Source organism: Meriones unguiculatus, chromosome 15, assembly GCF_030254825.1.
Source record: "Meriones unguiculatus strain TT.TT164.6M chromosome 15, Bangor_MerUng_6.1, whole genome shotgun sequence".
NCBI lineage: Eukaryota > Metazoa > Chordata > Mammalia > Rodentia > Muridae > Meriones > Meriones unguiculatus.
The window spans coordinates 70,709,685-70,725,334 of NC_083362.1; the positions used below are offsets into that span (position 1 = coordinate 70,709,685).

A 15,650-nucleotide genomic window follows, 5' to 3' on the forward strand; every position below is an offset into this window, starting at 1 on the left:
TGAGAACACACTCAATTTCTTTCCAGCTGAGATTCTACTACCAGCAAAAGAATCAAGATGGGGATGGCAACAGGTCAGTTTTCATTTAAAAAAAAAAAAAGTTCCTTTTGGCCTAATGTTGTTTCTTTGATTATATTTATAGTTATATATATTAAAAACTAGAAAATAAATCCTATGTTTCAATACTAACTCGCTATACTACAACTGAACACAGATATGCTTAAAACTAGATGTACTGATATAAGAAAGGATGAATATGATACTAATCTTAGTTAAGTAAGAGGACACCTTCTGTTTACTACTTCTGTGAAGAAATTTTTCTTTGGAAATAGGATATCATGAATTTGTTATGAGATAGAAGATGATGATCCTGAACTTCCAAGCTTTATTTACTAGGATTTTAAGATATACAGCTTGTCCAGTTCACACGGTACTGGGGAATCCAAACCAAGGCTAGAAAAGCACTATGCATACACAGTTCTGGAACAAAACAAAGCTTTACAAGAAACTTAACAGGCCTGTTAAAGGTTAAAAATTGTGAGAGCATCAGCTGGAAAAATAGTTTGGTCATCAAAAACAATGGCTGTACTTTCAGATAATCGGCACCCACATAGTGGCTCACAACAATCTGCAAGTCTAGTTCCAGAGTACCTGATACCCTCTTCTGGCTTCCATGGGCATCAGGAATACATATGGTGTACAGCCACACATGCAGACAAAAACAACCACAGAAATCATGGTGTGGTAACACACACCTTTTAATCCCACCAAGAAGGGAGGCAGAAGCACTCAGATGGCTATGAGGCTGTAAGTTCAAGGCCAGCCTGGTATTTCTACCACACACATCACAAAATTTACAACCATCTATAAATCCAACACCCACTTCTGAACTCCAAAGGCACCTACATAAACTCCTATGCAGACACATACATGAGCACTTAAGTTTAAAAGAATAAAAAGTAACTAAATAAAACAAATAAAAAAATTGCCTTAAAAACAAATGGGGGCCAGGGATAGGGTGTGTCAGGTAAAAGTACATGACACACTCAAGTCTAACAACCTGAGTTTGATTCCTGTAACACATGCAAAGATAGGAGAGAAAGGATGTCACGAAGTTGTCCTCTCATCTATACACACACAGCATAGCATGTGCACCCATACACACAGATCCTACACATATACACAATAATCAACTATTTTCTTAATGTTTAAATTAGAAATATGCCATTCCATAATCTAGTGGAATTCCATTTATTACATCTTTATAAGGTTACTTAAACCAACACAATCCTACTTGCAGGATTTAATTACTTCATTTGTTTCTAACTTTTGGGAGAATGTGAGATAAAGTCTAACTGCATAGCCCAGGCTGCCCCTGAATTTGCTGTGTGGCCCAAGAAGGGATCAAATTTGGATGTTTTCCCTGCCCTCCCTCCATAGTACTGAGCATACAGGAAATGAGACCATGTTCAAACCAATCAGTTATAAACATAGTACTGTAAGAAACAAATTGTATAGAACACCAACGTACCAAACAGACAAAATACTACTATAGGTATCAGAAGCAATGCTCTTGTATTAACTCAAAATGCTGACAGTTTATGTACTAAAAATGTGTAACTACAGTTGTTCAAAAGATCTAACTTGTATGAACATATAAACACATGTACTTGAAATTTAAAAAAGATTGACAATATGCCAAGGTCAATAAAATGCCAAGCATTTTAAGTGGATTGTAGAATATTTTTTTCTTTTGCTTTTGTATATTCCCTGTCTCATCATAATTACATTTATCCATATCTCAAAACTGGGCATGGGGACTTACGTATTGTTAGGACCTAAATTCTAATGTTGATGAATGCTGAAAACTTCAAAATTTTCCATTTTTAATAATGTGTGAAATGAACTAGCACATCTTTAATCCCAGCACTCAAAGAGGCAGGAGGGATTTCTGAGAATTTAATCCTAGCATGGTGACACACGCCTGTGATCCCAGCACTCAAGGAGGCAGTGGCAGGAGGATCTCTGACAGCCAGGGATACAGAAAAAAACCTTGACTCAAAACAATGAAACAAAATAAAGAACAAGAAATGACACACAGATATTAGCATTAAATTCTCAGAAAGTTAATGTTATTCAAATTAATGAAAGGTGCTATTTTTTAACCATCAGCATAAAGCTTAAATATGGCTGTTTCTGATGCTGAATGTAGAAAAACAAGAACTCTCTACTAAGTGTAACATTAAGTTTGACATTATAGTACTTAAAGGTAACCAGCAACTCCAAGAAACAGACGGACCCACTTAAGAAGACCAAGTAACTAGAGTTCCTGTAACCCTAACCCAAAGAATTCCAAATTTTATGGCAGAGGCATAACTAACACATAAAGCTGTCCCCGTTCAAAGACCTATTAACTACTTATAGGAAACAGGACAAATTATTATTTACATTTGACATTTCAATTTTCAATCATTTCTTTTAATGATTTTCCAATGTACACGACTGCCTCAAATTGTTAATTTAGGAAACCGTTCTAAAAAAAAAAAACTAGAATTCACTGACCCATTTCAAGCTAATCACCGATATCACTAGATTAGAGAACTATTTCTGAGTACTTTATAAACAATGACAGTCCATGTCTAAATCAGACACAGAATTTCACTTTCAAGAAACTATGATACTCTTCATATTACCTTATTTAAATTTAAAACAATTCCAATTAAAAAGATCAACAGCAGAGCACAAAATCAGAGAGCTGGCATGCTAACAAAGCATCTCACACGCTCCTAGCTCAGTGTTCATACGGAACCCACAGGGAAGACTAGTTTAGTCCTCACACCACCACCACCACCATCTTCAGGCTGAGTGTCAAACCCTAAATGCTTAAAATAAAACTTTTTGCTCAATAAAAATCAGTAAGTCAAGGTGTACTAAAGGGTCCCAAATGGTTTAAACACATTAAAGACATGTTGCAACATGTGTTAAGCAAATATAAAGGACAACAAAACATAATATAACATACATATGCTAACAACCTTAAAGTAGGGCCTTCATGTCAATGACTGGGAACTGAATTTAGAGGGGCCTAACTTATTTGGGAAAAGATTTAAGAATCACTTAAATCTTCTGTGCTACTGTGCTCAGAAATTAGGGAAATAACCCATACTGCAATGTTTTAGTCCTCATAATTAAGTTTTTTTAAATTTGGTTTTGTTCATTTTGGGGTTTGTTTTGTATTTTATTCCCAACTCTTTTTCATATTACCATGAAATACATACCTTCCTCCTATTGAGTCGTCTTGCGGTTGGGCCCCGGCAGTGTTCCTCTGTGAACGTCGCAGTGACCCCCCTGGATTGTTATTAGGCCGGTTGGACATTGGCACCTCTCTCTTGAAGGGACATACCCTTTCTAGACACTACCATTCACTGAAAGGAAAAGGAGGAAGAAAAGTCTAATTAGATACAATACAACAGAAATGTGGAAAAGCTACTGCCTTATTACACTGTGTAACTTGACTATGAATGTCAAGAGATGAGGCTAGAGTGATGGCTTAGTGGTTAGGAGCACTTGTTGCTCATCTAGTGGACCTGAGTTTTGTTTCTAGTACCCACATTAGGTAGCTTACAATCACTGTAATTCCAGCTCAGTGGATCCAATGCCTTCAGTTAGCCTCCTTAGGTGCAAGCATACATAATGAATAGAAACTTTGGGGCCAGAAAAATAGCTCACCAAGTCAAAGTACTTGCTGCCAAGCCTGAGTTTGATCCCTGTGCCCACCAAGAGAATTAGCATCTGCCCTCTGACCGTCATTCATATGGGCACACAGACACACAAATAAATAAATTTTAAGAATAATAAACTTTATGGTTCTGCAGTAACAGTAACAATGGAAACTAAAATTGCAGTATATTAATAGCAATGTGAGGGCTGTTCATTATATTAAATGAAGCAACAATCCCAGATATCCTGAAGTTGTACCAGATCTTGTTAGGAAATCAAATGTGCAAAGTTGTAACTTATGGAATAAAAAAAAAAAAAAAAAAAAAAAAAAAAAAAAAACAAAGACTGATGCAGAAGATGTTTCCCAAAACAAGTTCACTGTAGACCAGTTACTGCTCTTCCCATAGACCGGAATTTGGCTCCCATCAAGTGTAAGACAGTTCACAACTGTCCAGTGAATCCAACTACCCTGGCCTCCAAAAACATCTTCACCACTTGCATATCACATACAGATAGATACACACTTACACATAATTTTTAAGCCTATACTTTAATCAAAGAGTAACAGTTTAAATAAACCCAGGTATGGTATGGTGGCCCACATATTAATTTTCAGTGGGGGGGGGACATAGAGAATTAGAGAAAATCTTCTCTGTGAGTTTGAGGACTACATTATATACTGAGTTCCAGGCCAGCCAAGACTACATAGGGAGAACCTATCTCAAAAAATTAAATCATAAACCAAATCTTTCAGTTTTCGTTGTTTCTGAGACAGCTTGCTATATATACATACAGCTTGGCCTCTAAGCTGGGATCCTGTTTCCACTACCATAGTACTATGACTACGAGAATGAACCACCTCACAAAGTCCAATTTTTTTTAAAGCCTCTAAATAAATTTGCCATCTGTATACAAGGGAAACAAATGATCTCTGACTTTATACAGGCTAACTGCCACCCCACCCTGGATAGTGCTAGATCACAACTAAATCTGTTAAATGGATTTGGAACTTTTTTTTTAACTGTGATAGGAATAAAAGTGGCTGAGTTATAATTTGACCCAATTCCACACAAGAGAACTGTTTATCCTTATTCTTACCAAACTATCAAAAAGTTCAAATGACTACCCAAGCATGATAGATACCTAGCAACAAGGATTACGTTCAAATTCAGTCTCTGGGTTATATAGTGACTTCAGGCCAGCCTGGGCTACCTAGTCAATACCTGTGTACAGCTAGACATGGTGGTGCATGCCTTTGATCCCAGCACCTGGGAGGTAGATGCAGGCAGAGCTCTGTAAGCTCAAGGCTAGCCTGGTCTGCAAAGTGAGTTCTAGGTCAGTCAGGGCTATACACAGAGAAACCCTGTCTGGGGGGGGGGGGGGAATGTTCAAAAAAGAAAAAATTTCAAAATAAGAACATGAATGTTATCAATAAAAAAACAAAATATGCAAACACTAAAAGGATAGGGAGAAAATAAAAGTTAAATTGACAAACATTGGGAAAAGACTTTCAGATATTCCCAAGATTTCATTAGAGGAAAAAAAAAAAAAAAAACAGCAGGAAGTTCGCTTTGTATATACATTTTTTTCTGTTTTATTTTTTGTTTTTGGCCAATGCTTTAAAAATTAACCAAAAGATTCACAAAATATTTTTTCTATTGACTGCTTTGAGAAAGAAAACTTAAAGTAGGAAATAATCATTTTCCTACGTTCACAAGGCAAACTGCTTTATCAGGAATAATTCCAACTACAGAGCATACCAACACCAAAAAGTACGATTACCTTGCATATAAACTCTATTTCACTGTTTCAGGTGAATATAAAAAACCTGACCTTAGAGCTGATGCCAGGAGTGGTAGGCAGCTCTATAAATCCACGCACTTAGTGAATAAAGATTTTGTTCTATCCTAACTTAATTACTTATGCCAGCTATGAATCATTTTAAGATAAAAAAAATAATAAAACGGACTGGAGAGATGGCTCAGTGGCTAAGAGCACTGTCTATTCTTCCAAAGGACCCAGGTTCAATTCCCACCACCTACAAGGCAGCTCCTAACTGTCTGTAATGCCCATTCCAAGGGATCTGACACCTTCAGGCTAATGCACATAAAATAAAGTTAATAAAAAGATAAAAAAAAAAAAAAAAACAAATAAAAACAGCTGAGTGATGGTGGCAGTCCATGCCTTTAATCTCAGTGGTCATGAGGCAGAGGCAGGAAGATCTGATTTCAAGGCAGCCTGGTCTATAGAGCTGAGCACCAGGAGAGCCAGAGCTATACAAAGAAACCCTGTCTCAGAGGGGGAAAAATAGAACACACACACAAACAATGTAACTTAAAAATAACTTAATAAGGGCTGGAGAAATGGCTCATTGGTAAGAGAACTAACTTACTGCTCTAGAAGAGAACCTGGATTCAGGACTAGCTGCATTCTGACCTCTCAGAGCACCAGGCATGCATTAAGTGCATAAAAATACTATTTTCAAAACACTCATACATATAGAATTTTTAAAATATTTTAAGAAATTGTTTTCTCTCTCCCAGAAAGGCTAGGAATGTATCTTAGTCACAGAACACTTGCAGAGGCACTGGGTTCAACACTTCAAAAAACAAAAGTTTAATATAGGCTGGCCCTTCAAGGAAAATGTCAACTCCTAAGTTTTTTTTTGTTTCTGTTTTTAAGAAAGGTCCCACTCTAATGACCCAAACTTGCCTCAAACTTTTCCACCTTCTTGCCTTAATGTCTACATGATGCAATCAAAGGAATGCATCATCAAGCTTTGCTTCCTTTCCCTCTTTTTTAAGAATCTACCTACCTACCTATCTACCTACCTACCTATTTGTACATACAGTATCTAAATCCATCCATCCATCTATCTATACATACATACATACATACATACTTACATTATTCTGTGTGCATTTGTGCCTGCAGGCCATAAGATCTCATAAATAATTATGAGCCACCATGTGGTTGCTGGGAATTGAACTCAGGACCTCTGGAAGAGCAGTCAGTGCTCTTAACCTCTGAGCCATCATCTCTCCAACCCCAGGCTTTGCTTTCTTCTAATTTCTTACCATTACAAAAGATAGGTTAAGTTACAACTTGGGGGAAGAAGAATATTATAAAGAATTTTGGTCCTCTCTTTGGTACAGGAGAAAATTGTTAGGATGTCCTAGTCAAATAGTCTAAAGATTAAAAAAGGAGCAAAAGAATACTAATATTTATATACAGAAATGATATTTAATTAACCAGGGAACAAGCCTGTAATTTAGAAACCCACAACAGTCTTGAGCAGCCCCCAAAGCCAGTTTAATCGCTACCACCTATTTGAGGTAACTTTTGAAACTGAAGGAAAGCTGAATTATTTTTACAGTGAACATTTAAAAACAAAAAACAAAGAAAAGGAGAACAAGCTACTATATGCCATGTAATGTCTGCAGGAGGTTTTCATTATGAAACTGACATTTAATGAGCATCTTACTTGTCCCACATCTTCCCCTGTTTCGTTATTGTGTGTTTTGCTTTTTAGAGACAGGGTCTCATTCAAATCATTATTATGTGAAGCACAGCCTTGAACTTTTCACCCTCCTGCCTCTAAGTACTGGAATTATACTACTGTGCTCAACCAGTGTGGCACTATGGGTTGAAGTAAAGACTTTGTGCATACTTAGCAAACGCTCTACCAACTGAGCCATATCCTCACCTCCATTTTGGGTTTTGTTTTTGTTTTTCAGACAGACTACACACATTAAGCAAAAATAAAGTTCTATAAGGAAAAAAAACACTATGGTAACAGATAAAGGATAGTATAAATCCAACAACTCCACAATAAAATAAACAGCCACCTCACTTGTGATGTCATTCTTGCTTAAGAAAGAATGTCAAAGACTTGAAATAAGCCTGTCTTTAATAAAGCAATACACAGCCTTTAACCTCTAGGCACCTCATGATGTCTCACCGTAGGTTATAGCAGAAACAGCCTTCTCAGCTGCTCTTTAAACAAAAAAAAAAGCACATTTTAAAAATGAAAAAAACTGTAGAATCCTAAGCCAAGTATCAAAACAGCTTTAAGAAGGGGTTTAGGAAGACTGAACAAATGACCATGTAAGTATGACCCAGTACCCATGAAAATTTGGGTGACACAGACACATCTGAAATCTACAAGCTGGTGGAATGGATAGAGAAGTACCCCTAGAGCTTGCTTGGCAACCAGTCTAGCTAAATCAGTGAGCTCCAGGTTCCATGGGACACTCTTGTACATAAGATGAATGATTTAGGAATATTCCCAACGCCAACATTTGGTTTTCACACACAAACTCATATGAGAACATACAAACATTCATAACTCAAAAGAGGGAAATGGAAATAAGGCTGTCTATTAATAAGATTTTACAAGGAAGCAGGGCATGATAACACAGGCCTATAATCCTAAGCACTTAGCAGGTTAAGGTAAAAGAACTATGCTGAAGTGAAAGTCAAACTGGCTACACAATGTAGTGAGTTTCAGGCTTACCTGAGGTTCAACAATGAGTTGCTGACTCATAAATATATACATAAAACAGGCAGTGGTGGTATATACCTTTATTCCTAGCGCTTGGGAGGCAGAAGCAGGGGGAGGGGAGGCAACGGACACAAGACTCAGAGACACAACTATAAGGAAGGAAATGGATATAATGTCATATTTTACCTGTGTTTAACAAAGGAGCCTTCTAACAGGAAGTTCTAATAGATAACTATAACATTAATGAGGAAGGGCAAAATAGTGAATGCCTGTATCTTCACACTCAGAAGTGGAAGAATTTAAAATCCCAGGCCAGCCTGAGCTACATTACTTCCTGTCTCAAAAAAAATAGTATGTAAAATGACCAGTTTCTCATCAACAAATACTGGAGAACTACTTCAACACAGAAAAGTAAAATTCCCTAATAAAAATCCTATCTTAGACCACATCCTTTGTATAAGCTTCAGAATACTAGCTGTATTAATATTGTCTTAGGGTCTCAAAGATTAAAATAGTCAACAACATTTCACCCATGTGACCAAAAAGTAGTGGGTAGTCCCCCTTAGAGCTAATATTAATAGATTTGTGATCTTGTTGGCTACCACCTTAGCTAGTCACTAGAGATGGGTAAGCTTCTGGCTGTCACTGTTAGTACATACTTAAAAAGGCACTATGCTGAAACAAGTAGACAGGAGATGGTATCAAACTACAGTCTCTAGAATTCAACTAAGCCTCATACTTTATAGCGCTCTAAAATTCATTTCAGCTTGTTTTTCAAGATAGGGTTTCTCCGTGTAGCTAAACAGAGAACTAACAGAGATTCGCCTGCCTGTGCCTCCCTAAGTGCCGGGTTACAGGTGCGCGGCTTCATTTCGGCTTCTAAGTTGAGTACTTAAGTGGAGCAAGCCTTTGATTCCCAGCACTCGGGGAGGCAGATGCAGGTGGATCCCTGTGAATTCCAGGCCAGTCTAATCTGTCCCTCAGGCATTTTCTACTTTAAACACGTTAGCCTGTTGAAAAGACACATATGATAATAAAACTCACACTTACTAGGTGCAAGATGGTCTCATCTACATAGCAAGTCCCAGGCCAGCCAAGACTACAAAAACACCAAAAAGACTCAAAACCAAAGAGAGACAGAATGACGGATAGAAAAAGGCAATTGTGCTTTAGATTATTAATACAGCATAGCAGAAACAGAGAGGAAGTTCAGTTATAAGGTTTGTGTTTTCTGACAAATTGATTTCTCAATAGCAACAATGAAGCCAGAAGGTTGCAAAGTTGTATTTTACTCAGCAGTATAAAGTTAAATGTTAATCAAGAATTATTCATCAGGGGGTTAGAGAGATCACTCAGCCATTAAGAGCACTTCCTGCTCTTTTAGAGGGCACAGGTTCACTTCCTGGAACTCACATAGCCAATTGTAAACTCAAGGGGTAAGCCCGCCTCTGGCTTCCTGAGGCACTAGACATACACATGGTACTACAATACATACATGCAGGCAAACACATAAAATTAAAATCTTTTTATTTAAGTTGGTAAACTTTTTGTATTTTATTTAAAAAGTGAAAATAGACACTTGCCAGAATAGTGACTCATGTCTCTGATCCCAACTCTCTGGTAGCAGAAGCAGATATTCGAGGCCAGCCAGATCTATAAAGTTTCAAGCTCACCTAGGTTACACAGCAAAACCTTGTTTTAAGTAAATGTAAACGTATAGATATTTTTTACTCCTACTATTTTAGTTTCTTTTTTACTTATTTTTTTTATTATTATCATTTATGACAACTTATTTAATCTGTATCCCAGCGGTGGTTCCCTCCCTCCCTCTTCTCCTATGCCCCTTCCTCTAGTCCACTGACAGGGAGGTCCTCCTCCCCTTCTATCTAATCCTAGGCTATCAGGTCTCATCAGGACTGGTTGCATAGTCTGTGTGCACTCTCTGTGGCCTGGCAAGGCTGCAACCCTCAAGGGGAGGTGATCAGAGAGCCTGCCACTGAGTTCCTGCCAGAGACAGCCCCTGCTCCCGTTAGTTACTAGGGAACCCACTCAGAGACTGAGCTGCCTGTGGGCTACGTCTGAGCAGGGGGTCTAGGCAATCTCCATGCATGGTCCTTGGTTGGAGTATATGGCTCTGCAGGACCTGGGGGCCCAGATTTTTTTGGCTCTGTTGGTCTCCTTGTAGAGCTCCTGTCCCCTCTGGTTCTTTCTATCCCCCCATTCTTTCATAAAATTCCATGCATTCTGCCCAAAGTTTGGCTATGAGTCTCAGCTTCTGCTTCCATACCTCATCAGTAGTTTTTCAGAGGCCCTCTGTGTGGTAGGGCCCTGTCCTGTCTTCTGCTTCCGAAATGTCTATTGCATTTGCCCTTCTGAATGAGGACTGGGTATCTTCCCTAGGGTGGTTCCTTGTTGTTTAGCTTCTATAGGAGTATAGATTTTAGTATGTATGTCCTATATGTCTAAACCATTTGTGAGTGAGTATATACCTTGTGTGTCTTTTTGTTTCTAGGTTACCTCACTCAAGATGATCTTTTATAGTTCTTTTAGTTTCTAAAGAAGTAGACAAACACTAGATTTGCCTCTATTAAAAAATAATAAATTTCAAATGGGTGCAGTGGCCAACCTCTGTGATCCCAGCAGTCAAGGAGGCAGAGGCAGGTGGAACTCTGTGGGTTTTTGAGGCCAGCCTGGTCTACAAACTGAGTCCAGGACAGCCAGGGATACACAAAGAAACCCTGTCTTGAAAAAAAGCCAAAAACAAAAACAAAACAAAATAATATTAATGAATTCCAAAAAAGTCAATAAACCAGAAAGAAAAACATGGCTAAAATTGTCTAGTTATCAGATAAGATTTTTAAATGTTCTGAGACAAATCTAAAGAACAAGTATACTGAAAGAAGATGGAAAATATGCAAATACTAAAAGCTAGTGAGGCAGCATCACCTTCAAAATAGATATTTTACAGCTTCTTTAAAATAGCAAAGGCAGTAAAAGAGTATAATGTGATGAAGGGGTGGATAAATATCACTTTAAATTATGCCAATGCTACAGAATATACAAGAATGACCTAATGTAAACTCTGGACTCTGGAAAATAATGTACTAAACCAGGGCAGCTTGTGGGGCTGCATATCTGTGACGGCCAAACTACTTGAAAAGTTTCTATACATTGACTTTAATCTTTCTATGAACTAAATTTGCTCTAAAATTGAAATGTAAGCTTTCATTATTTCATGTGTATGATAATTTTGTCTGTGTATGTGTACACGCACCATATTCATACCTACTGTTCATAAAGTGCAGAAAAGAATGTTGAATCCCCTGGAACTAGAGTTAAGAGCCATCATGTGGGTACTAAAAATTAAACCCTGGTCCTCTGCAAGAGCCAGCAAGTGTGCCAGGCAGAGGTAGCTCTCAGAGGGTGTTCTCTGTGAGTATGAGGTCAGTATGGTCTGCAAAGCCAGTCTAGGACAACCAGGGCTCTGTTACACTGAGAAAATTTGTCTCAAAAAAACAATAAAAAGTGTATGCCTAAATCACAGCATGCCAGAGTACTGAGACACAAGAATATGCAATTTTGAAGACAGAATGAGCAATACAGTATGAAATCTAGGCAATCTCCATGCATGGTCCTTGGCTGGAGTATATGGCTCTGCAGGACCGGGGGGCCCAGATTCTTGAAATCATCAAGAAGCAAAGCATTAGTTGCCACTTATACACACACCTAAAAGCCCTGCATTTATGTCTGAGGCAGGAGAACTGCTAACTTTATGCCAACTTAGGATACTAAGTGAAATCTCCCAAAGGGACAGAGACTATCTGGGATATATTTTCAGAGGCTACTTTCACAAATGAAGGAATTACTTCAAGAAATTATAAACAAAACCAGGATTATTGACATATGCCTTTAATCTCTGCACTCAGGAGATAGAATCAAGTGGATCTCTGAGTTCTAGACCAGCTTGGGACAACCAGGACTACATAGTGAAACTCTCAAATTAAAAAAAGATTATTAACAACTTAAATGCATAATCACAGCCTGGCATAGGCATTTAATCCCAACACTTGGAGGCAGAGGCAGGTGATCTCTGAGTTCTAGGCCAGCCTGGTCTACAAACTGAACATAGGAAAACCAGAACTATTATGCAGAGAAAACCAAGGTATTGAAGCCAGTGCCTCAAGAAAGTGCAAAGAAAGAACTCTGCCATTAAATCCATTCACCCTCCTCCAGCTTTACCTTGGGATTTAACTGAACTGTCAAAGCTGGCCTTGAACTTGTAATACCTCTGTGATTTGGGCTGACAAGAAGGGAGAAAATATACAGGCAACAAAACTCAGGACAAAATATGCATGCATGCATGCCCACACTTCCTCTCTCCCTCCCTCACTCCCCCTCCCTCCCTTCCTCAGGGAAGCTGGGGTTAGTGCGCAATGGAAGAGCACTTGACAACAGGTACAAGAATCTGGGGTAGCTGATTATAGTGGTTCATGCCTGTAATTATCAGCACTCGGGGAGGCAGAGGCAGGTAGATCTGCGAGTTGTAATTTCGAGACGAACCTGGTCTACAAATCAAGTCCAGGACAGCCAAGTCTACACAGAAAAACCCTGTCCCAGAAAACCAAAGAAGTAATGGGGTAGATCTCTAGCACCATTTATTTATCTCTAGAAATAAATAACAAGGCCTAGGGGTGACCTTTAATGCCAACACTCAGGAGGCAGAGGCAGGCAGATCTAGGAGTTCAAGGCCAGGCTGGTCTACAGAGAGTTCTAGGAGAACTAGGGCTAAATGGAGAAATCCTGTCTCCAAAAATGGGGGAGGGGGTTCCAAATACTCTTTTAAAACACTCTTGCCCCTAAGTAGTAAGAAAACAAAACAAAAAAAATTAATAATAATAAAACACCTTACATTAAATCCCTCAATATTTTACATAGTACAACTCTGAAGTGTACCATGGCATTTTACAAACTTCAGACCCTTCAAAACATGTTCTTACATGGAATTATTTTAGTTAACTGTTCCTAACATTCATTTGTAGATACCATCACTCAGAAAGTAACTAGTAAACTCACCCCTCCCCCTTAAATCTTTGTGTGTGTATGCCTCCATAGCAAGACAGATACTCTCCTAACCCTGAGTAACCCTTTCTCAGCTTTTCTTCCCAGAACAAAGACTATCACCTATACGGTAGGTACAACTGTCCTGTACACTGTGGCTTGCTCTAACTATAAAGCTATGGTGTACAGGATAACAAGTTGTAACAGCTTTCCTATTTATTATCTAACCCTAACAATCCCAGATGCTTAAGAACAAGTATTACTCACTTAACAGATGACAGCTCATCCACACTCAAAAGTATCTACACTGTATCTAACCAAGTATAATAACACTGTAGCCTAGGGTGGCCCTGAACTTTTAGCTATCCTGTTTCAACCTACTCAGTGTTAGAATTAGTGGATGTGAGCTACCAACACTTCATGCTTACACATATCTTTAAAGCATGAACCCTTATTCAAATCCATCTTGGATCTTTCCCTTTATGTCATATACACCATATGTGAGAAATAATCATATTGTACTGTATTATGAAGGTAAAATTTTTCTCTAAAAGAGGTAGTAAAATTAAGTAGAATTCCAGACAAACATTAGCTGAGACACTTCCAACCTTTCCCTTGACATTCCCCTCAAAAAACTAACATTATCAGCATCCTCTTTTTCTCACTATGTAGCAAGTTAAGAATATTGTGAAATTTGAAAAACTGGAAAAAAAGGCTGAATAAAATCAGTCATTTCTTCTCTACAATAAATATAAAAATAGTTCTATATAACAGAAAGCAGAGACAGAATAAGTCACTTCCACACTTCCAAAATGTAAAATTAAAAACAACAAAAAGCCAGGACAATTAAGTCTCTCCTAGACGTGGGGCTGGGTCATAAAAACCAACAAGAAGGAATGTGAAGTGATAGAAGATTCACCCTTGTGCTTTGTAGAGACATAAGGCACATGCCATCTTTTAAGACACTGAAAGTGAGAGGGGAAGACCATGACTGACTTTAGAATCTTCAGAAGGGAGGTTCGCAAGAGACCTTTTAAACTCCACAGTAGACTTTATAAAAATCACCGAAGTGAAGAGAGAGCCTAGTATAGGAAAAGCCAGGCATAGTTGTACATGCCTTTAATCACAGCACTCAGGAATAGACACAGACAGATGTATAAATTCCAGGCCAATCTGGTCTACACTGCAAATTCCAGGCCAGCCAAGGCTATACTTTGAGACCCTATCTCAACCCCCATCCTCCTAACACACACACATACATACACACACACACACACACAACACACACACACATACATACACACACACATACATACATAAACACACACACACACACACACACACACACACACACACACACTGCTGTTAAGGATGTAGGGGAAAAGAAACTGCTTTAGAGAAATGTAAATTGTATAGCCACTATGGAAATAAGTATGGAGGAACCCCAAAGAACTAAAAACAGAATGAATGTCATCTGACTCAGCTATCCTACTCCAGGGAATATAACCACAGCAAGGAAATATAGCCAGCCCAGGTGTGTCTGTCAACAGTAAATGCATAAACATAATATGATACACAAGCCAAATGGAATTTTATACATTCATTAAAAAAAAGAATGAAGTAACATATACAGGAATATATATTCTGAAATAATTACAGCACACTCAATAATAGACAAAAACCATATTTTCTTTCATAAACAAAAGCAAAATTAAAATAGGTATTTATATGTTTATAAGGCATAGAAGGAAAACAGTAATGGAACACATGCATAGGAATGCAAAGGGGACTACCTAGAAGAAAAGAGGCATGAGGAGGACAATGGTGAGGAAAATTATAAGAACAAAGTAGTCACAAATATTATGAAGATAACATCAAACACATTACTTGTATGTGAGCCTTAAATTAAAAGGGGACTGTAGATGGCTCAGCGGTTAAGAGCTCTGGCTGCTCTTCCAAAGGACCCTGGTTCAATTCCCAGCACCCACATGATTGCTCACAACTATCTGGTCTATAACTCAAATTCCAGTGTATCCGACTCCCTCACACAGATTATATTACATATAAACACAAAATGTACATAAAAACAAATTTTAAAAAATTAAAGGCCACTTAAGACTAATGGAAAACAGAATACCCAGAACATAAAGAGTAATACAACCGAACAGTCGTGCAAGACCTAAGCAAGGCACTACAACTGCCAGGGAAAGAATACAGATACTCTTAGGAATAAAAGGGTTTTCCCCAGGAGAAAAAAGGGGGGGGGGATCTAAAATATGAGGCAAAGTGGTTGTACTAGACAGGAACAATTTCAGAAAGACCTAAATAAATGAATAGGAACAGATGATGAGTGCACTTAGAAGAAAGT

At 38.2% G+C, this 15,650-nt stretch overlaps 1 protein-coding gene across 17 annotated transcripts in view; it reads right to left on the bottom strand.

Annotated features, from left to right (window-relative positions):
• The window catches only part of Trip12 (thyroid hormone receptor interactor 12), a 131,952-nt gene that overhangs the window by 94,456 nt on the left and 21,846 nt on the right, over positions 1–15,650 (bottom strand). For all 17 annotated transcript variants that reach the window (XM_021650882.2, XM_021650883.2, XM_021650881.2 and 14 more), the window contains exon 2: positions 3,279–3,425. In XM_021650882.2, the coding sequence (XP_021506557.2) occupies positions 3,279–3,376 (98 nt within the window). In that variant the 5' untranslated portion in view covers positions 3,377–3,425. The remainder of the gene's footprint in view (positions 1–3,278; positions 3,426–15,650) is intronic.